At 38.2% G+C, this 22,750-nt stretch overlaps 1 protein-coding gene across 4 annotated transcripts in view; it reads right to left on the reverse strand.

Annotated features, from left to right (window-relative positions):
• The window catches only part of nr4a3 (nuclear receptor subfamily 4, group A, member 3), a 72,698-nt gene that overhangs the window by 40,366 nt on the left and 9,582 nt on the right, over positions 1-22,750 (reverse strand). For all 4 annotated transcript variants that reach the window (XM_028817404.2, XM_028817405.2, XM_051935950.1 and 1 more), the window contains 3 exons: positions 20,345-21,231; positions 5,587-5,716; positions 1,665-1,828 (listed from right to left, as the gene is read on the reverse strand). In XM_028817404.2, the coding sequence (XP_028673237.1) occupies positions 1,665-1,828; positions 5,587-5,716; positions 20,345-21,229 (1,179 nt within the window). In that variant the 5' untranslated portion in view covers positions 21,230-21,231. The remainder of the gene's footprint in view (positions 1-1,664; positions 1,829-5,586; positions 5,717-20,344; positions 21,232-22,750) is intronic.

The following is a 22,750-nucleotide window of genomic DNA, read 5'->3' on the forward strand; positions in this document are numbered from 1 at the left end:
AGTCAGTCTAAAACATGCTGATGATTTAAAAGAAGCGTTGTCTAGGAAGATAAGGGCACTGAAGTGTAATGGACATCATCAGTAAAAGGCAACTGTGGCTCAAAGAGGATACTTCTATATTGTATTGTCTACATATTATTATGAAGAGCAAGGTTAAACAGACAAGTGAGTTCCCTAAAACCAGCTGACTGCAAATTTCGTTCGTAGTTGTGAGTTGATATTTTCTAAAAGAGCAGTCTATGAAAATGCTCAGCAATGCTTGCTACAATCTTTGGGAAGCAGTACACATAACTGGTGCTAAAAAGAGCAAATATGTTGAGATAGTATCTCCGGTGAATATTGAGAGAGACCAGAAAAGGGCCATGCCAGTTTGATACCAGAAAATCAAATAGAAACACAGGTGACACAGCACAGGAACAAGCAAAAATCAAAGTCAAAGACAGAAAGGTGGTCAAAAACCAAAATAAATCTAGCACTTGGCCTACATGAATTGCAAGCTGTCGCTCAAGATCTTTGAAGTTTAAACCACCTAGTGATACCAAAACACAGGAACCACTGTCATATTTATAGCACAACTACCATTTATGTCACAAATGCAAAAATCGTAGTCATGTGTCACATAAACAAATGAACGAAATAAAAAATGAACTTGGTGAAAACAAACAAAAATGGTTGGAAATCTCCAAAAATATGTTTCACCTAATACAAAAGTAACAAATACACAAAACCTGTGTATTAAAAGGTGAAATTACTTCAAAATGCATTTGACTAGTGAGCAGTGGAGACTTTCTGTTTGGAGAGAGGAATCATACCCTGCTGTGTTTTGATGCCAGAGAAGACACAATGGCCTGAAGACTTCGTTCAAGCACTGAATGGTTCTAGAAGTTCTGTAAAGCTGTGACATGCATTTTCCTGGTCAGCTTTGTGGGTGCACATTCCCTTAGTACTGTATATAATGTCAGTGCTAACCTTGCCTTTGGCATCTCATTGCATTTTTTCTTGCCTGTGTACTGGGGGGATGTCAATTACCCAGGACAACAATGTCCCTATTCACGGAACTAGATGGCTCTGTCACTCCATGGATTGATTAAGAAGACACCACAGTTCTCCATGTGCCCCACGGCCTTCTCAGCCACAAGTTCACATTTATGGATGATCTTTGCACAATATTTTCTTCCACATCTATCACAAGAAGTGATTAATGAGAAAGTGGAGAGAGTTTCTTCTTGAAGAAATCCAGATAATGATAAATTATGTGCCATACTGATTATAAAGCGGTTTGGCTTGTTATATGAGTGACTTCTTATATCTCCACAATTTGGCACAAACTAAACACATTTATAGATGGAGATATTTGGGTTTGCACAATGTCACAGTAATTCGCACTGTTGTCCTGGCCTTGATTGTGATGTCTATTTGCATTTTCTAGTTGTACCCATGTGTTTCAAAAGACACGTATGTTAGGGTGACTATAAATCATTCCACTGGGTGTGTGTGAGTGGGCTGACACGATGCCAACTCAATGCAGGAACTGTGTCCAGTTCTTAATCAACAGGTTCCTGAACAGGAATAAACAGGTCCATTTTATGAAGAAAAGAAGGAAGTAAGGAAGTGTGGATGATTCAGTTCAGGACGAGAGGTGGCTCACTTGCCGCCATGCTTACCCTGGAGTAGTCGAGCTCGCGTGGTACAGAGTCTGAAAGGGCTCTCACTAAGGCATTGATGAGGCTGACTGGAGGTGAGGGGGGAGATGGTTCCGGCTGCAGTGGACTCTTTGGTTTGGATGGCAAGCGACCCCTTCTGCCTTTCAGATTGTCAGTACGAACCACTGGGGAAAAGAAAGAAACAAAAAATCAATTGTTAGAACAGGAAGCCATAAAGCTTGGGCTTATTTCAACTAAAACACAGGCCTTTTGAGGAAAGGGCAGAATACAACTCTCGATACGCTGGAGCTTGAGAGGAACAGGAGATTGCATTCAATTCAGTTTATTTTTGTTAAGCACACTTCTACTTATGAACCCAGATGCACTCACAATAAAACTTGACAAAAAGTAAGATCTCACATACAGTACTTGCTGAAGGAAATGTGCAAAGATTTTTTAATATATTATTTGCAAAGACATTCAACATAATTTATGTATATTAAGCATATCTTAATGATTCTCAATGATTTTAAACTGACTTCATAAAAGGAGGCCACAGCAGTAACTCGTCTCTCATCTCAGTGGTGCTAATCACTCTTTCACTGGACCACGACAATGTAATTTATTTAGTATAATGTCAAGTGAAGTGGCTATGTTGTCATACCATCCATACACAAAATTAAAACACACAGTGGCACAAAATAATGTTCCCCAGGGCTGCAGTGCAAAATTTACACATACATACTATACTATAATAGATAATTAATTCATGTAATAAGAAGGTTCAGAAAATGCACAGTTTCATCAAATACAAAGTTTTGTAATTAAATAAAATGTTTTATAATCCTTATATCTATATACAGATTACAGACGACACTTTACATTTCACCAATTTTAATCATCGTGCATATACTGTGAAGCAGTGTATAGCGTAGAGCTACGCAACATGCAGAAATGAATGCAGTAAATATTTAGATAGTAATACAAACACACCAGAAACTCGAATTTGGACAACCTATGTAAAGAATACAGATTTCAGGGATGATGTAAATGTGTGTTTTTGTAACTGTACGAGTATTGCATTCATATTTTTACTACATTTTTGAGTGCAAGCATGTGTGCCATTTCTTTCATTTCCATCACGCAGCAGGCTTCAGATATTTTTGGCATTTATTTATCATTGCCAGTTTGTACACATGGCCAAGCATATGTTACTTGATCTAGACCAACCTTAAGAGCAAAAGTTAAAGTAAAAGATCTTGATACAGAAAAACAAAGAAAACTAATTCCCAATGAGAACAGATTGATTACTCAAAATATTGTGTATAAGGAAGGATTTTATTTTTAAATATGTTATTTAATTCAACAAGGAGATGCATAAGCAAACAAGAATATATATACAACAAGCATTTAAGCATACAACTTACATGTTGTCACGTATGTGCGTCGGAGGAGCACCTTCTGGGATCATTAGAGGTATGTCGTACCACCCCGAGATGAGAGGGGATGCTGTCGCTAACTGTGTCATCTCCCTTACCCGCCACAGCTCAGAGAACAATGCCCCGTGAAGCCAACTGACCCGCCCCTTCCAGTCACAGCACTGTCAAACCTCGGCTTCCCAGAAGAGGTACTGGACTGAGCTTTATGTTTTCATACTTATGGAATTAAACAGGATAATCCAGTTTGTGCCCCAACTTTTTACATCTCTGGGCTGCGTCATTCCCCCACTCGATGACCATGTATACATAGGAGCACACATGCATGCAAGTTATTTGTCAATTTTACCATCCCTCTTTTGCTCTTTCAGCTGCAAGTGCTGTGTTGCTGTCTAATAACACAGCCTTCTTTCTGTTGGATGTGCTGGTTTTAATGGCATTACAGATGAAATTCTATATTTACGTCTATTTCTATTGTTCCAGGGTGTCTGAGCAAAAAAAGCTCCAGAGCAGATGGACACATTCTCAAAGCAACACAGCATCAGAAATCCACCATTTAAATGGCTAGTGAACGTGGTGTGAAATGTACATCTCCATGACATCACACAGATTGTGCTTGAAGCAATAATGGTTATGACTAGTGACAGTTAATAAATCGGGCTGACTTTATCATATAATTACAACTTTTTGGATCTTGGACACTGGGAAGGTGAAACATACAGTTTTTATCATTTGTCATTTCATATAAGTAAGTACATGGACAGCTGGAAAATGAAAGGAGCTGTATAAACGAGATTACTTACATAACATTCCCAAATCCACTTAATTTATTTCATGGTTTCAAAGAAGTTGAAGCCTGTCCAAGAAGCATCGGACACATGGCAATAACCAGCCCTGCCCTGGGCAGAACATTCTAGAGAATAAAAAAAGCTGAAAAATCTCATGTGTATAATTTATATTTACATATAAATCTAGTAGGTGGAATGATAACATGTTGGTTAATGCTGCTGCCATGCATCTTCTGGGGCCTGGTTCTATTCATGGCCTAGTTACAGTCTCTCATGAGTTCACCTATACTCCAGGTACTCCATTTTTCCCCCAATATCTTGAAAATGTGTTTGACAACTTATTCTAAACTGGCCTGATAAGAGTAATTGCAGACATAGACTGAATAATAAACTGAGGATAATAACCTTCAGGTTTATTTGTTATTTCCTCCAGATTTACAGCAACACCCTAATGGGAAAGCCAAATTCCTGCACCCGACAAATGTGTTTCATACTCTGCCACACCTTGCCATTCAGCATTCCAGGGACCCAGCTGATATGCTGGGACTAAATCAGCAGATCAAAGATGCCTCACATGCATCTGAAGGCATCATTACCTATCATTAAGCAAATTAAGCCTCACCGGCAAGCTCCGTAAATTGTTGCATGAAACTACATTTTTCTGCTTAATAACGCTACTGTTAGTCATTACCCATTTGTTAAGCTAATTACACAGGACAGGAAAATCGAGTCTGGTGAGCAGAAACACAATGCTGGTGCTAATGCAATCGAACCTTGCGTGACCGCATCTGAAAGAGAAGAGTACAGAGCTCTGTAAGATAAGGTCCAGGACAGTGAGATCACATGGAGGGCAGCCTCCAGGCCCCAAGAGAAGACCTTCACCTGGGAAAGTGAAATGAGAATCCTGTTCACAATTTAAGACCCAAAGTGCTCTCAGAAATGCTGATGTGACAATCCATATGTCAGAAGTTGGCTGTGGATTCAATGAGAACGGAAAAATTTTCCTGGAATGGGTCGTTGCCGTGATGGAAAACAAAAAGAAACGTTTGTGCAGAAAGAAAATGGACTGCATTCATTATACATGGCAAAGTGCATGAGACAATTACAGTACTGTGTGTCTAATTAATAGTGTTCTGAGGGCAGCTCTGCCCTGGGGAAAGACGTATAACCTTTGTACCTCCGCGCTTCACTTCACCATCTTAACATGTGAGTCAATTCAATGGGTGTGTGAGTGAACGTAACTGTGATGTCTGTGTGACTTGATTTTAGATGGTACATTTCTAAGGTGCTTTCCGTGCAAAGTATACAGGGATTGTTTCCATATGCCTATATTGTAAGACTTAGCAGGTAAAGTCACTTTCTTAGAACCAAACTTTGAGTCATCGCATGGGTCCTGCTTTTTATTTTTATAAGTTTAAGTAACCTTAGCTATTCTGTCACACCCACGCAACATGAAGAAATTCTGACACTGATCAACACATACAACTCAACAAATACTTGCTAAGATTTTGTTAATTTCTTGCATTCAAAAATCCCAATAGATAATTAATCATAACATTTTACCATATAAATATAGCAATCAAAAGCCTGTTGATATGATAGGTGCCGTATATGAGGAACTGAAAAAACCTTTCCAGTTATTATAGTCGCTTAAAAAACGGGGTGCTAGGATTAAATGGAGGTTGCAAAAAGACAAAGCTTCTGCCATAAAGGCCTTACCTTCCTTTACCATGCCCACACTGAGACACTTCTGAAACCGGCAGTACTGACAGCGATTCCGACGCCGTTTGTCCACCGGACAGTTTTTGCTTGCCAAGCAAACATATTTTGCATTTTTCTGCACAGTTCTCTGTAAGTAGAGAAACAGGAAAAGAGGGTCAGAAAAGAAAAAAAAAATCAGTTTGAAGAGACAGTTCCTTTTGCAAAGAATTAGTGAAGAACTGGCAGGTCAGATTTTAATTACAATGTGTATGGCTACAGTGCCTTCGGTATAATTAGATAAAATTAATTTCCTAACATGTTAGCCTGTAGGAAAAACAGTTTTATTAGTGTTAGCTGCTGACAATGAGAATCAGGAAAGATCGTGCTGAAGCCGGTCTCTGGAGACAGAAAGCGTTGAATGATAAAATTATTTGTGAAATTACAGGGTCATCACATGATGCCTTTGGGGGTTATATATCTCGCCTATTAATATCCCTTTGGGGGTAATTTTCTTCTCGGCTGCCTCCCATGGTGATTACTGACCTTATTAAAATAAAATAAAAATGATCCGGGGCGCACAGCTCCCGCCACCGCTGTTTTAAAGGGAATATATGACAGCAGCTAATTGAGCTCATCACAGAGGAGAAGGGAAGGGAAGGTTTGCCGGATTTACGGCAAAACTCTTTACCCTTTTATTTCCTTAAAATCACTTTGCTGTAATTTGCCACCTAATATGAAACATCTGCGTGGGAAGCCTGGCGTGGGTGGAGAGGATGATCTATCAACTCTGTTATCATAAAGATGCTGGCCACAGTCACAACATGTTGAGCATTAGAATCAGCAAACAGTCTTGGCCAACAGAGTTACACAGCATGACTCGCTAAGTTGGCCTGCCATCACCCACCTAAAGGTGAAGAATATGTCTTTTAAAAAGGCCACAAAGGGATATCACAGTCATACACTGGGTTGAGTTACAGAATGGAGTGCCTTCTTTATATAGTTTGCATGTTTTTCCCAGGTTCACATGAATATTCCCCCAGGTTTGCTTGTTAGGTGCCTGTAAACCAACGAGTATAGGTGTGTATGTTTGACTTATACTGGTCTACCTGGATCAGCTCTCCAAAGCTGAGACTGGGAAAAATCTGTTTCATAAAATGATCATTTATCAGCTGTATAACGGTGTTCAGTTTGACTCCTCTCCAGGTGCTGTGCTTTTTCTCCCACGTTCTAAAGACACGGAGGAGTTAACTGGTGACTCAAAATTGATCTGGCCTGAGTGTCTGGGCTGTGATGGACTGGCACCTAAAAGCTGGTTCCTGATTTAACAGCTAGTGATGTACTCCTGTACACCAACAATGGATTCACAAAGTATTCAGAGCCGCTCAATTTTTCACATTTTGTTTTATTGCAGCTTTATGTTAAAATTGTTTGTTTTCCCTCATCAAGCAACACTGAATACTCCAGAATGACAAAGCAAAAAACAGGACTTTAGACACTCAGGTACGTTCAATTCTATTGATCATCATGGATACGTGTCTACGCCTTGTTTAAGTCCACTTGCTGTCAGTTCAATTGACTGATCATGATTAGAAAAGGTACACATCTGTTCTTAGAATGTCCTACAGTTAAGCAAAAACCAAGCCATGAGGTTGAAGGATTGTGTTGAGGCACAGATTTATGGATGGCTGCAAAAATGTCCTGAAGGATTGTAGGTTCCCAAGAGCACAGTGGCTTTTGTAATACTTAAATTTGAAGATATTTGTAACAACCATGACTCTTCTTAGAGCTGGCCACTCAGCCAAACTGAGTGATGGTGGGAGAAGGGACATGGTAAGAGAGGTGACCAACAACCCGATGGTCACTCTGGCTGAGCTCCAGAAAATCTTTGTGGAAATGAGAGAAACTTTCAGTAGGACAACCATCACCAACCACCAATCTGGGCTTTATGACATTGTGGGCAGACAGAAGGCTTTTTTCAGTAAAAGACAAATGGAAGCCCTCCTGGAGTTTGCAAAAAGACACCTGAAGGACTTTCAGACCGTGAAAAACAGGTTTTTCTGGTCTGATGAAACTATGGTTAGTGTCATGCCTGGAAGACCTCATCACTTGTGCAATACCATTCTAACAGTGAGGCATGGTGGTGGCAGCATCATGTTGTAAGGTTGTTTATGAGGGGCTGAGAGACTCGCCAGAGTTGAGAGAAAGCTCAATGGAGCAAAGGGAAAATATCCTTAATGAAAACCTGCTCCACATCACTCTGGACCTCAGACTGGGCTGAAAGTTCACTTTGTAGCAGGACAATGACCCTAATCACGAAACAAAGATACCACAGGCATAGCTTAGGAACAGTTAAAATCAAGACGTGAACCCAATCGAACATCTGTGAAGAAACCTGAAAACAGCTGTTATCCAACCTAGTCTCCATCCAACCTGACAGAGCCTGAGAGGATCTACAGAGAAGAATGGTAAAAAATTCCCAAATCCAGTTGTGCAAAGCTTGATACATCAAACCCAAGACGTCTCCAGACTGGAATCACTGTCAGAGGTGCTTCAATCAAGTACTAAGCAAAGGGTCTGAATACTTGAGTCAATGTGATAGTTCACCTTTTTTAATTTAATAAACTTGAAAAAATCCCTAAAATCCTGTTTCAATTGTGGATTATTGAGTGTTGCTTGATGTGTTGAAAAATGAAGGTAAACAACTATAGCAGAAGGCTGCAACATAACAAAATGTGAAAAACGTGAAGGTGTCTGAATACTTTATGAATCCACTGTACAGCTGGACCGAGCAAGTTCCATGGACCAATGGTATAATTGAACTAGAAGTTATTATAAACTGATACAATCACATTTCTTATATATCTTCTAAATCTGATTACCAGGTCATGCATATATATTTGAATATTTGTAAAAGAAATATCAATATAGCCCCTTTCTAAATGTAGATAGAATTTGAAATAAAAAAGTATATTAATAATAATAATAATAATAATACATGTTTAAAGGCATTTAACAGTTATAAAAAGTTTAAAAGAGATGTAAAATAAAGCACATCATATATACAGGTCCTCTGAATGTACCTATTTAAAACTTTTTCGGACAAACACTCCTTAACTTCCCACATTTTAACTCAAAACACAAGGTTCCAATGCATTAAATATAAATATAAGTTTATATCAGTAGTTAAACACACACACACAATTGCCCAACTTAGAAGTATTAGGAACTGATCACACTAAATTACCATGAGCTAGTGTTAATGAATGGCCAACTCCGACACTGGGGTTCCAAAAAGCAGACAACTAAGTTGATCTCAGCAATGAGCAGGCCTTGACTGTCAAATCACAACAAAAAAACAAAGCAGCAGTGATAACCATAGTATGCTACTGGGTTATTTCTTAATTACAGTAAATGAGAATTGTCCCCATAAAGGAGCATTTGACACAACAACACTTTTGTAGGACATTCCTGTAGCATATACTACAGCGTGTGTGTGTGTGTGTGTGTGTGTGTGTGTATGTGACACAAGAAACTTCATGCACTTGCTTCTTGTTTTGTCCTCATCTTCTAAAAGATTTCTGACTCAGATTGTCATGTTTACTTCTTTTACTTACAGGCCCTCTTTTTTTTTACAAAATAAGATCTTTTCTGATACCAGATTTTTAGGAGTTGTAATAGCACTGACATGTATACAGAGCACAGTGAAATTCTTACTTTTGTGTCCAAACCAAAATGCCGCATATCAACACTGTCTGGTGCAGTGATAAACAAAAATGTATTTTAATACGCAACTACACTGCATTTAAAAGAAAACACATATCACTGTGGGACCCTGTGTTTTCACTATGAAAGGCTCAATATAGCTTTACTAGGGTTCAGGACAGTCACCATCACTGTCTCAACTGTGTGACCTTCAGTGGGTCACTACATCTGCTTGTGTTCTGACTGAAAAATTACATATTAGCAATTGTATTGTAGCTTTGCACTAACAAAGCACCTTAGGATGATGTTCACTGTGAAATGAACTATGGTTTATATATGTAAAGTAACAGGTTATGGCCAAGCACGAATGAGCCTGCACTGTTGACTGGCATAAGGTGCTGCAAACGTCTAGCAAGAAGACTCTTCTCAGAAGGGCATTTGGCAAAAAGAAACAATGCAATCAACTGTAAGATGGCTATGTAGTGTTGAAGTGAGGGCCGCTGTTTGCCCAGTTTTGGACTTCTTACAATTACAATCGGTTACATTTCTTTTGGTTTTTCCAACTGGATCCCAGGCAGGTCAAGTGACTTGCTCATGGTCACACAGTATCAGTAGTGGGATTTGAACCCACAACCTTAGGTATCTCAGTATTCAAGGTGGCAGAAGAAATATAAAGGATAAGACAACAAAAACAGTAAAGAAACCAAGGTGTGTTACTTAAAATTTTTTAAAAATTTTCATAGTGTGCATAAACTTCAATATTGAAATGTGATCCTGAGTGCCATTTTTGCAATTTGAGCATATGTGTGTGTATGTGTGCATCAATTTTCTGAATCCACTTTTTCAAGCAAAGTGCCATTCAGCAATGAAGAAGAATCAGGAATAAACCCTGATTTGTCTGCTCATAGATAGATAGATAGATAGATAGATAGATAGATAGATAGATAGATAGATAGATAGATAGATAGATAGATAGATAGATAGATAGATAGATAGATAGATAGATAGATAGAAGAAGGTACTATATAAATGATAGATATATAAAAAATTATTTGCATTTATATAGCGCTTTCTGCGGTGGGTTGGCACCCTGCCCGGGATTGGTTCCCTGCCTTGTGCCCTGTGTTGGCTGGGATTGGATCCAGCAGACCCCCGTGACCCAGTTTGGATTCAGCGGGTTGGAAAATGGATGGATGGATGGATAGCGCTTTTCTCACTACTCAAAGCGCTCAGCAATTGCAGGTTAAGGACCTTGTTCAAGGGCCCAACGGAGCAGAGTCTCTTTTGGCATTTACGGGATTCGAACGGGTAACCTTTCGATTGCCAGTGCAGATCCCTAGCCTCAGAGCCACCACTCTAGATAAAGGCACTATATAATAGATAGATAGATAGATAGATAGATAGATAGATAGATAGATAGATAGATAGATAGATAGATAGATAGATAGATAGATAGATAGATAGATAGATAGATAGATAGATAGATAGATATGAAAAGTACTACATAAACGAGATAGTTAGATAGAAAAGGTTCTACATAAAATAAATGGAAAACGAAAGGATTAAAAAAAGATAGACTGATATGAAAAGTGCTATATAAAATAAATAGATAATGATAACTTTTGAATGATATGGATGGTGCAATATAAAAATAAATGGCTAGATAATGAAGAAAGCCCCTATAAATATCTTAATTACATAAATATAGTGGGTAGCATGATGGCAGAGTGGTTCCTACTGCTGCTTCGCACCTCCAAGGAGCTGTGTTGTCTTCTTGGCCTACGGTAATTACTGTGATTGTGGATTTCGCCTGTTCTCTCCTTGTCTGTATATTTTTTCTCCAGTAAATCTGATTTTTCTCATCAGTTTTGAAAATGTGCGTGATAGGTTAACTAGCGATTCTGGACCGTCTCATTAAGAGTAAGCACACCCTGGGATGAGCTGTGTTAGCTCCTTTCTTGCACTAGATGCTACCAGGACAGGTTCTTGCTCTCTGCAAGTCTGCAAATGGGAAAGCAAGTTAAGAAAATGGGTAGAAGAATAGAAGAAATTCAGATTTATGGGGCATATGGAGCTAGTTAAGTTTAACAATTTGGCTTTCATTTTACTTTTATTTTTATCTCCATTCTGTACTGATCAGAGACAAATGAATTTTATTTTGACTGTAACTGTGTGAGCAGTAATTTAACAATAACGTAAATAAATATGTAGTTATACTCCCTAATCATGGCATTTGAAAGTGGTCACATGTTGCATGTTGATTAAATCATTCAAGTAAGCATTGCACTGTACTCTGTACACTTGACCATAACTAATCTATAAAAAAACAACTCCTTTCCAGCAGTTACGCTTTAGCATGTTTGAGATTTAGTTCTGTCATGGCACTAAAGGAAAAGTGAGCAACTCATAAAACCTGCATAAATCTGCCATGTGCCACAGTCTACAGCTCAGACTTTTCTGATGTTTGTTATTAGGTCTGCACTACATGTTTGCGTCTCTGGGATGTGGGCAGTTAACCTACGCAGTCAAGGGTGTACAGGTGTACTAAACATGGAGACAACCAAACATGAATTAAATATTGTTGGCAACAGAGAAATAAGCAACAGCTTGGAGGCTTACACTAAGAAGGGCATGGCACAGAAATCAGAAGAACTAACATTGAAAAACTAGAGAAAGTTCTTGGTCAAAATATTTTCCAAAAGTAGATGCCAAACCAATTCTACTAATTCTTTATTTTGTCAAAGTTCTCTTGTACGTGACAATTAAAAAGTTTTTCTGTAGAATGAATGCCAAGTTTGGACGTCAGCCTGCGTGTGTTTTGAAAGCATGATGACGTTACGTGTCTCATAGCCATCAGCTCACACGGCAGCAATAGGCGTTGTAGCCATGAACAATAGGGCAATGCCCATGAAATGCAATATATAAAATGGCAGAGCCCAAGTCACGATTTTAAACAAAACGGAATCACAATAATATTGATAAAAATAAACAATAATAATTGCAAAAATGATAATCCAGAAAAGTAAACAAAATGAATAAGGTATTTAACTAGATCCTGGCAAAAGGATGCAAACCAGATGTAATGCACACAATAAGGAGCCACGATGACCACTGCACCTCGCAGGAACAAACAGGTAAATATAAAGACAGTTAGAGACACAATGGTTCAGCTATCTCTAAAAATCTTAGTTTTTTTTTAATTGAAAATAACCTTTACCTACAGTACTTTTATTTTTTTTTTTCGATGCTAACCTGCAATTGCGTTGTCCTGGGTATGACGCTAATCTGCATCCAGCCCTGCAAGCAGGTCCTCCAAACTTACAGGGAAAATTTGGGAGTTGGTGGCAGGATTGGCACTCCAGCCACCAAAAAAAAAACCTCACACTGTTCCTGTGGGATGCGGAGGTGCCAACCACTGCACTCAAGTCCCAATCTAGGTGGTTCATCGTGTGGTGGGCTATGAATGTATGCTCCCAACCGCGCTCTCCTCTCTCTGAATTTTGCACTTCACCTACTGCTATTTGCAGCTATTTGGAATCTTTTCATGTAAAGGTAATAAATTAACCTGTACTTAAAGACATGGATTGGATCCCCTAGGGAAGTATGAATGTTCACACAAATGCCCTTTTCCAGTAACTCCCAATAGGAATCAGAACTTGACTGACGGGCTTCCACTACAAACACGAGTTGAAAACACCAAATGTTTAAGTGACTGTATTTGTATACTTAGTGATGACGTACAAACAGAAGACATTACTTTGGTGCTTTTTTATATGTATTTTACTTTTTACATGGTTCAGGGTGCTTGTTTCTGCTAACTGATATTCACTTTGGCACTGGCCTTCACTACAGATTGAAGTTTAAAACTCTTGTTGAGCACTCTCAATAGCTGCTTACATTTCAACATGTGTTACTCCATACAGCAAGGAGAAACAATTGTGCAATCAAAAAATAGATAAACACGAATGCAAGTGTTTAAAAATAACAATAATGCTTGTCATCAACATGATGACACAAGAGAATAATAATGAATGATATGCTGCTCATCGTCTGCACTAGAGGAGATAGCCAATCAGCGACCAGAATGCCATCATGATCTGTTATAAATGTATGTTCTACACGTACAGCACAAAAAATAAGGCTAGAAATTTCACCTTTTTTTTTTAAATCAAAGAATGTCTTAGAATTTAATGGAAACAGAACAGGAACCCGCTAGTTTCGAGGTGACCCCGACAGTTTAAGGAATACAGGAAAAGTGAACAAGGCAGGATGACGGAGTGAGCTTCTCTTCTCTGCACAACTTTTCACCTGGATAGAATGATCCAAAGGCAGAAGAAATGGCAGGTTTATCTAAAACTAGCCAGCTTTGCTTTCTTTAAAGGCAGCTTGCAAACATTAAAAGATCCCGCACATCAAAGGCAGGAGGAATTGGTGAGTAATTTTTATGTAGCATATTGCTCATGTTGGGAGGAAATGCTTTCAATTAATGTGAAAGACACAATTTAAAGAGCAAAGGGAGCAAATTCTTTTATCTTCAATGACACAAGACCCAGCAGCATCGATGATCTTGGGATTTATCTGCATGCCAGTGGAGACATAGACACTGCAGCTAAAGGTAAACAGAGGGCACTAACTCATGCCATACCACTTTTCTAAGAAAACATAAGCCACTAACTGAATGCCATTTCATTGATATGGCCCAGACTCTAAAGGTCCGGCTCAGCAGGAACATTTGTTTTATTTGTTTAACAAACCCTTCACTGTCCTTTATGGCTTTTAACACAAATGGTAAAGACAGGAAAGGGAAAAATGAATTGCAAAAAGGGCAGCTATCAAGTATCTTCGAAACTCTATGATGGAGGTGTACAGGACTGTCCCTTTGTCAACCTGTGGAAAATCTGAAAAGGCAAAAACGATCAGGTGTGTAAGAGACACAGGCAGGGCTTAGCAGGCTTGGACAGCGACTGGAGTGGACGTTTACGAAAGTACGGAGGGCATTAGCCGCAAGAACGTAAATCAGTCAGACATAGCATTTGAAGCTGACCATCTAGCCTACTGGGAAGGTTGCTGTAGAAAAAGAAATTCTGTTCAGTTGCTTATAAGTCATTTTCATGTTCATAGGAATGAATTAAAACTATTTGTTAACCTTCTGAACACATGAAATCAGCAAAACAATTTTTAACATATGATTTGCATATTATGCAAAGTACACTATAATACTGTACATATGTGTTTACAGTACAGACATTATGTTGCAGAAAAGTGAAATCCCACATTGCTGATCTCCCACCTGTCAACAGAGAGAGAATATTCACATTGCTAATGATATTAAAAACAATTAGGAAGCTTGTTACTTTGTGTTTTGGGTAAATGGAATAATCTTGTATTCCGAACATTCAGTGATTTATTTTGGAGTGATAATTTCAAACCACATTCCATTCTCAAACCACTTGCCAGAGCCCATCAGACAACACTGGGTGACAGTTTGTCACATGGCTCCGTCACTCACCTGCCAATTAAAATGACCAATTATCCAGACACGTGTGTCTTTGGGATATGGGAGGCAAGGATGCACTGACATGAAGAAAACATTGCAAACTCCACATAGACATGTGAGGATGAGTGAGGCAGAAGCGGCTTCCACTGGTCTAAAACAATCAGTTCGTAAAACAAAATTTCAAATATGCTTAATTCAATTATAGGCCTGAGAAGCTGGAGCCTTTTTTTTTGGAACAACAGATTTATAATATTAAAATAAATTGGATACTTTTTGTATTGTACTGAAGGAGTTGCAGCCTGTCATGACCACCTCAATCTTATTAAATAAAAGGCCAGCACAGTCATTGGAGGTCAATGGCGTAGATTTTAAGGCAAGTCAAATGGAGAGCGGTGGCTTGCTGCATGATGTTTAGCATATGCAAGGACACATTTCACTCCACTTTGTACACATGACGGTAATGACCATATAAACCTATAAGAATCACTAGAAGAAGCAAAGTTCAAATGCTAAGTAATGAAGTTGAAAAAAATGCTTGGCCAAAAGCAAAACAGTTTGCTAAGGTTATTTAAGGTTTTGGAAAGTGATTTGTTTAAGATTAGCTTTATTTTTAAACATGGTTCTGACACCCCTTAGCATGTGGCTCAGTTTCAAACAGCTGACGGCTATGACGTCACGTGCATAGGGTGCAGCTCCTGTGCCTAGCAAGAAGTATTGTCATGGCAACTGACTGATAAAATAGAAAAAAAAGAAAAATAAAGTAAAATTAGATGATCACTTAATTTTTGACAGAGTAAAGACATAAAAAAGAACTAATACAGTTGCAAAAGTTGTAACTCAGAGCTGGGCTGTTACCCACGTGTCCATTTTGGGGTTTGATGAGTGAATGAATGCATGGATTAAAGCAGGCAGCAGAGCTCTTATGTGGAGAAAATGTGAAAGGCTCCTACCCTGAAAATATCAATGCATTATTTTCTGTCCTAGAGTAAATATGCATACAGCTAATATTTTAATCTTTGTAATAAATATTATGCTTTTGGGAAGAAATAAGAAAAGAGGGTATAGGTTTTATAGTTTTAAAACGACAAACCAGTGTATGTTTTCTGTATCTCCAGATGAGAAATCTGTTTTTGAACCATAGTGAAGTGGACAATTCTTTGCTTTTAATTAACTTCCATTTTGAAAGCTTCATTAAATTTAGTCATTTATACTCCCCGTGGCGTGACTGGAAAGTTTCAGAACAATGTGGTACGGCTCCAAGCATGCCAAATTATAACCATACAGCTGCCAGAAAAACATGTCTTATAGTTTTATGTTACTTATTAAAAAAAAGAAAAAACTATTGTAAGAATGGTTCATTCATAATTTTAACGTCATGGCAAAACTGTAAACATGGTGGAAGTGTTCCCAAAAAATAGCAATTGACTGAAAAACAAGATGCAGCTTAAATTTAACACACGTCAATAATCGGTTTAATTTGTTCTGCTTTAAGTTATGTTACTGTATAAAAACACATATATTGTCTCATTTATTGTTTATATTATGTAATTATCCATACTTAATATTATAGAATTCCATGATGTCTGTTTATAATCATTATTATTTGATGCATTGTTATAGCTCTGTTAAAACAATTTATTGTCATGGCAACAAAGCTTTATTTTTAACTGAATTTCTGTTAGATGGCAACAGAGTACAGTATCACAGTGAGTAGCATTTCAGTTTCACGACTCCCGAAGAGAGAGGGGCTTCGATTCCCCACCCAATCTCTGTTTGTATACACTTTGTTCACTTTTGTCATGGATTTTTATGAAGGTACTCCAATATTCCACCTCCATGCCAAAGATGTGTGCATTAAGGTGACTGGCAACTAGCCAAACTAGCCAAATGTCAGTGACGGTGGCTGTTTGTTGGAGAGCCTGGTGGTGGCCTATTTAAGTGAAACCCCATGCCTTATGCCCAGGCCGGTGCCACCATAATGGCGAATTAGGCCCAGATCATAAGGGGGAAAAACCCAGCTGCACGGGTTAGCTACCGAACAGTTGGTTGGCGCACTAATAGGCTTGGCCTACGACACAAAATAACTTACAACTGGCACTGATTATACCTAGTGTTTTCAGCCCTCTATGACCCCTACTTGTACTAAGCGGGTGCAAAAATGGGTGGATACATCTACTGTATTTATAAACACATAGATATGCCATCATTTGTCTCTCCATTTACTGAACCTACTCATATCACTTGCAATTTGGGCAGCCACAGATCTTAAGCTAGCAACACTGGGCATCAGTTAAGAAACTGCCTTGTACAAAGAGAACAGAGCAATGCTATATCATCTAGACTGACATAGACATTTAAATTTATTTTATCTGTAACTAACATGACTTCAATATTTCAATAATACTGTGACAGAAATTCATTTTATGCAAAGTTTTCTTTTTAGATGACATGCATATCTGTCCATAAAGGACTGCAGTTTAATTAAGATGGGTATCATCAATGATATTTCTAAAGATTACTCTCTTGTTTAAATAATTACCTTTTCAGATTAAAGAGATTCTTAGTTTGCTTCTTCATCAAAAAATTTGTTTAAAAGTTCAAAACAAACCCCTATGGGACAAATTACAAATATTTCAGCACTAAGGACAGGTGGGTAAGACTGAATATCATGTGCTATGCCATGTAATAAAATTATATTTATCATTTCCAATATATAAACCGTCTGCCTAGCAGGTAGTGCTGCTTTCATAACGAAAGGGTCAAGTGGGGAGCTCTCCTCTTGTCTTCCTAATGGCAGTCAGCTGGAAGCCCTCACAATAACACTCTGGCCCACAAGAGACAGCCATGACATGTAACATGTGCTAATACTTCATGCTTAAATTGAAAGGCTTCCGGGATAAACCCAGCAACCCCAGCGCGTCTCTGATTCAGCAGTGTCTGCTTGACAAGCACAATGACTTAAAGGCAAAAAAAAAAATAGCCCTTTTTGTGGCAGGCAGAATACTGAAAATAGGTCAGTTTAAATTGGCTCACTGAACAATATTATGGTTGACAAATTCTTCTGATTTAGCTTTTTAATTATGACTTTGTGTGTCGGCTATTTGTCCTCCTGTTATGAAAAACTCAAGATAAAAGAAAACTAAATATAAATACAGTGGGAGTGGTGTTGATTGTTAGTGATAACAATATGCTTAATGAAGATATTTTCATTTTCATTATGGGCTGGACTTATTTTTTATTTTGGTGGAAAGTAACAGCACCATTAAGCTAATTGAAAAATAACAATATGGGCGTCATAAATTAAACTAATATAGTGCCTTTCATATCTATCTATCTATCTATCTATCTATCTATCTATCTATCTATCTATCTATCTATCTATCTATCTATCCAATATAGTATATTTACTGTATATAGTGCCTTATCTATCCTATTCAGTACAGTAAATTTATATAATGCCTTACCTTTCTACTAATGAGTGTAGTTTGTAACATATAGATATACTTTGAAAAATAAAAGTTTAACATGGTTTCATCATTCTAAAACCAATAAAACCCTTGTCTCTAAATTGTTAATTTTTTATATTAAAAAAGTATACCACTGTGAAAGTTAAGGAATGAATCTGAAAATATAAAAACTGTAAAATCTAATAGTTTGATTATTTAAAAAAAATTAAAGAATCATATTTTAATTTTTAATAATAGGCTTGGATACTTAATATGTGTTTTTAATACAAATATAAATTATCAGCTTGATGCCTTTAATGATTTTTTTAAAGAAAAATTAAAATATTTTGAACCTCTAAAACAAACAAGCAGTTTTTATTTAGAACTTTATTTGACATTTTGAACTAAAATCATTATATCAGCCTGTCTAATATAATATTTGTTGATTTGAGGAGTTTCTCTTGTCATTGATGCATTTGAGCCAATTAGTTGCGTTGTGACAAGGTAGGTCATTGTTTTTGGTTGTAGCAGTCCATGATATGGCAAGAACAGCTCAGCCAAGAACAGGCAAACATTTATACATTTTATCCTACATTTAATATATTTTTCTTTGCGAAAGATGCCATCAAGGCAAAGAGTTACAATTGTGATGCATCTAAAATATAGGAGAGTATTGATTTGTTGATTACTTTTATGACCACGGCATTATTCTGTATGTGTTACTTAATAGTTTTAATATTTTTGCTGTTATTCTACAATGTTGAAAATAATACATAGCAAAGACAAACTCTTCTATGAGTAGGTGTGTCCAAACGTTGGAATGGTACTGAATATTTATTGTCTGTTTGGGAAGCCAGTCTGCCACAGAAAGACTTTTACAATCACCGACAATGTCCTTCACACTGGACTCATATGTATGATGTCTATGTATGTATGTGTGTGTGTGTGTGTGTGTATGTACTGTAATGTAAATAAATCTAAGTTAAATTTTATGTAACATAGTGTATTTTTAATATTTATTCTGATTAATTTTATTTTCTGCTTTTAAATATTATAGTACATGCATTGCACTGCTGGTACACATAGAAAGAGAAGATCCTGCTTGAGTGTGGCCTGTGACGATGTGGCACATGGTGTTGTTGTGCATCTCTCTAGTTAGGCTATAACTGACAATGTAAATAAACATGAAATGTCATGAGACTTTCTAGCAGCAAAGAACACATCGTTTCAGCCCACATCCCCCAGGCCTGCCTATCGACAGACACGCTGTTCTGGCATGCAAGACAGACAAATTAATATGACAGAATTTAGAAGGACTGTGCCACCGTATCATCACACAAAGGCAGTCTCTTAGTTCAGATTTCCTGGTCAAAAATGGATATGCATATTGCAGCCTGGTCTGGAAATATCGCAGTACGGTTTGTCATTGTCTCGTGTCTCTGAACTCATTAACTGATCGGTGTAGACCAAGTACAGATAAGAAGAGACGTGGTCACTCACTACCCAATGAATCATGTGCTGCTGACTCTTTGCTTCATAACAATGACAGAATAAAGGGGCTGTTGCATTTTTCAAGTGCACTGTAATAAGGAATTTACCCCGCTTGTTAGATTTTACAACCATTGTATAATTTTGCTTTTCAAAGAGGTAAAGCACCCATTTTAGACTTGTGCACCCCGGTTACCACACAAACCACAGCTATTTGATGCCAGACACTGCCTGGACACTCAGAGCTCTGTGCTGTGTTAACAATGTGCAAAGGAAGGCCACTTTGAGGCATTCTGACCCCCTATTAAGGCCTCACTAGCCGCTTCTTCCCTTATTGCTCATATTAACGCTGAAGGACAACTCAAGATTTAATATATGAGGCCCCAGAAGGTATGCCTCCAAATTTGTCTTTTTCTGGTTTGAACGCTTTGAGCTCTTTTAATGCGCCCAGCTAAGACACAGCTCTGAGTCCTGCTTTGACTCAGTATTGTCATCTAAATATGTCCAACAGCTATGATGCCTATTTTATACACAAGAAGAGAACCGAGACTGGCCTGAGGGGGACGCTCTGCAGTTACAACACTGCCACAGCTGGGCATGCTTTTAAAAGTAAGCTGAGTGAATTTAGAAAATCGTCTTTTACCTTGAAGAAGCCTTTGCATCCCTCGCAGGTGCGCACTCCATAGTGTTGGCAGGCAGCGTTGTCTCCACACACGGCACATGTGCCCTCTCCTGATGATGAGGAACGGCTTGGTGGTGATGGAAGGCTACTGTCTCCAAGTAACTGGGGGTTCTGACCCATAGTTAGAGGGCTGAAGTGCAGTCCACCACCTTTTCCCAGGTGCAGGGGGTACAAGTGTGTTTCCAATCCAGTCTGCCCTGCTGAAGACGATGAAGAGGGCGATCTCTCTGGTCCTAGAGGAAGGCTTAGGCTGGGTTCATAGCACAAATGGCTGCCTGAGACAGGGGTGTGTGGGGGGGACTGTTTGAAAGCAAAGAGAGGGAAGCGGGTGGCTAGAGATGATGACTTCAGTGATCCAGCATCCGCCAAGTGACTGGATGCCATACAAGTCTGTGTGACTGGCGGCAAAGGGTGATGTTCATCCCACATAGACGAGGTAGCTTGCTGTCCCGGGAAACCAGGGGTGGTTGGTGTGGATGGCGGAGATTGTTTGAAATACATGGAGGTGCTGGCCATGGGATCCTCTGCCTGGGATTGCTGAATAGGAGGCACTGTATAGTGGCCTTCCTCCAGTTTAATTAAAGATCGAGGCTGGGGCGAGTGCATTTGATAAAGGCAAGAGGGCTTCACCTCATAGCTCCCAGAGCAACCTTGTACAAAGGTGCTAAAACTGGGCAGGGAGGTTGTGGCGGCTGCAGTGATCTCCGTGCCAGCCAGGTCCAGGCCGAGCTTGGCGTATTCCGGGTTCATGACATCAGAGCTGTACTCGCCCGCATAAGCGTAGGTCTGGGTGGCATAGCTGGAGCCAAGAGGTGGTGGGCCATACTGGGCTTGCACACAGGGCATATCTAAAAGAAAACCAGAGAGGAGTCAGAGGAGACATACTTAATATAAAAAAAGCAAAACAACAGAGTGACTACCTCCCTGGGAGGCAGGCAGGAAGAAAGGACCAACAAAAATCCCATATGTATCTCATTAAATTCACAGTGAACCTCAACTCTGCTCTACCAGGGGAGTTTCACATGTTTGTGTCTGGGTTAAATCTCCCTCCACATTTGGCCTCTCTCTACATTAACATGCTTTAGTATCTGTACCCTTATAGCGCTCCAGTTGACAAGTGAATTTTTTTTTCTAGAATGTTTTACCCCCAGCACACTCAAGTTGCCAGCTGAAAACCCTGTACAGGTTGGGGAAAATTAAATAAAAGGCGTCATTTCCTACAACTCACTGTGTCCAACTGAGATCCTACTGTCTGGACAGCCTTACTCAGTCTAAGCACTTGAGGACAGTTAACATGAGTGCAGCGTGAGTGACTTGCTCTGTGCTGCATTCTAAACTAGTCGTGGCCCTGTGAACGCTAACTGAGGCTTCTAATTGTAGCAGGATGACTCCTTATGGGTGAAATGAAAATTTTAACATTTAACTGCACTGCTGTACAAGCACAGTAGTACAAGCTGCTTCAGTATATAAAACGATCAGCCAACCAAGACTGAACAAGGAGCTTCTTTCAAATATAGAACTTTATTATCATTACTTATTTGTTCTAATATTTTAAAAAAACAGGACACTAAACAAGAAATACAGATTGTAGATCATAACTTTGACTAGCCTTTTTACATTTTCAATTATTATTATTATTATTATTAATAATAATAATAATAATAATAAAACAACTTAGGTAAAGAAAAATTATTACAGTTTTCATTGAGATATTTTCAGATACTCATGACAGCTGCAGCATTTACAAGGAATATTTTTAAGATACATAATTAGACAGTACACACATGGAAATGAAAAGTTCTGTAGATAGATAGATAGATAGATAGATAGATAGATAGATAGATAGATAGATAGATAGATAGATAGATAGATAGATAGATGTTGCAATACAATATTTTTCTTTATAGACTGTCCTCCACTGTAGACATATATATAGTTGTATAGACACACAAAAACATTTTATATAATTATACAACTATTTTATATGTTATGTTGATTAGCTCATGCAAGTAAGAATTTTACCATCATTTATGAACACTCACCATGCCTATATACAAATTTACCATGCAATTGTGTGTATATACATATGTATGTAGGTTTAATTTGTTGATAATGATTATGAATTTTACATCTGTGGAAGAATACAGTCAAAAAGAAATATAAAAAAACATGCACATTTACTATTTAGCAATGCTCAAAAGATTTCAGGATGGTATGAAATTGAGGCCAAGCTGCCCGATTACAATGTGTGATTTCAGGTAAATCACTTAAGTTGCCTACATTTCAGTTACAGATATAAATAAATATATTGGATATTATAAATCAATATATTGGACTAACATTATAATGAAAATTCATAAAAGGCAT

The sequence above is a fragment of the Erpetoichthys calabaricus genome, chromosome 13 (genome assembly GCF_900747795.2).
Source record: "Erpetoichthys calabaricus chromosome 13, fErpCal1.3, whole genome shotgun sequence".
NCBI lineage: Eukaryota > Metazoa > Chordata > Cladistia > Polypteriformes > Polypteridae > Erpetoichthys > Erpetoichthys calabaricus.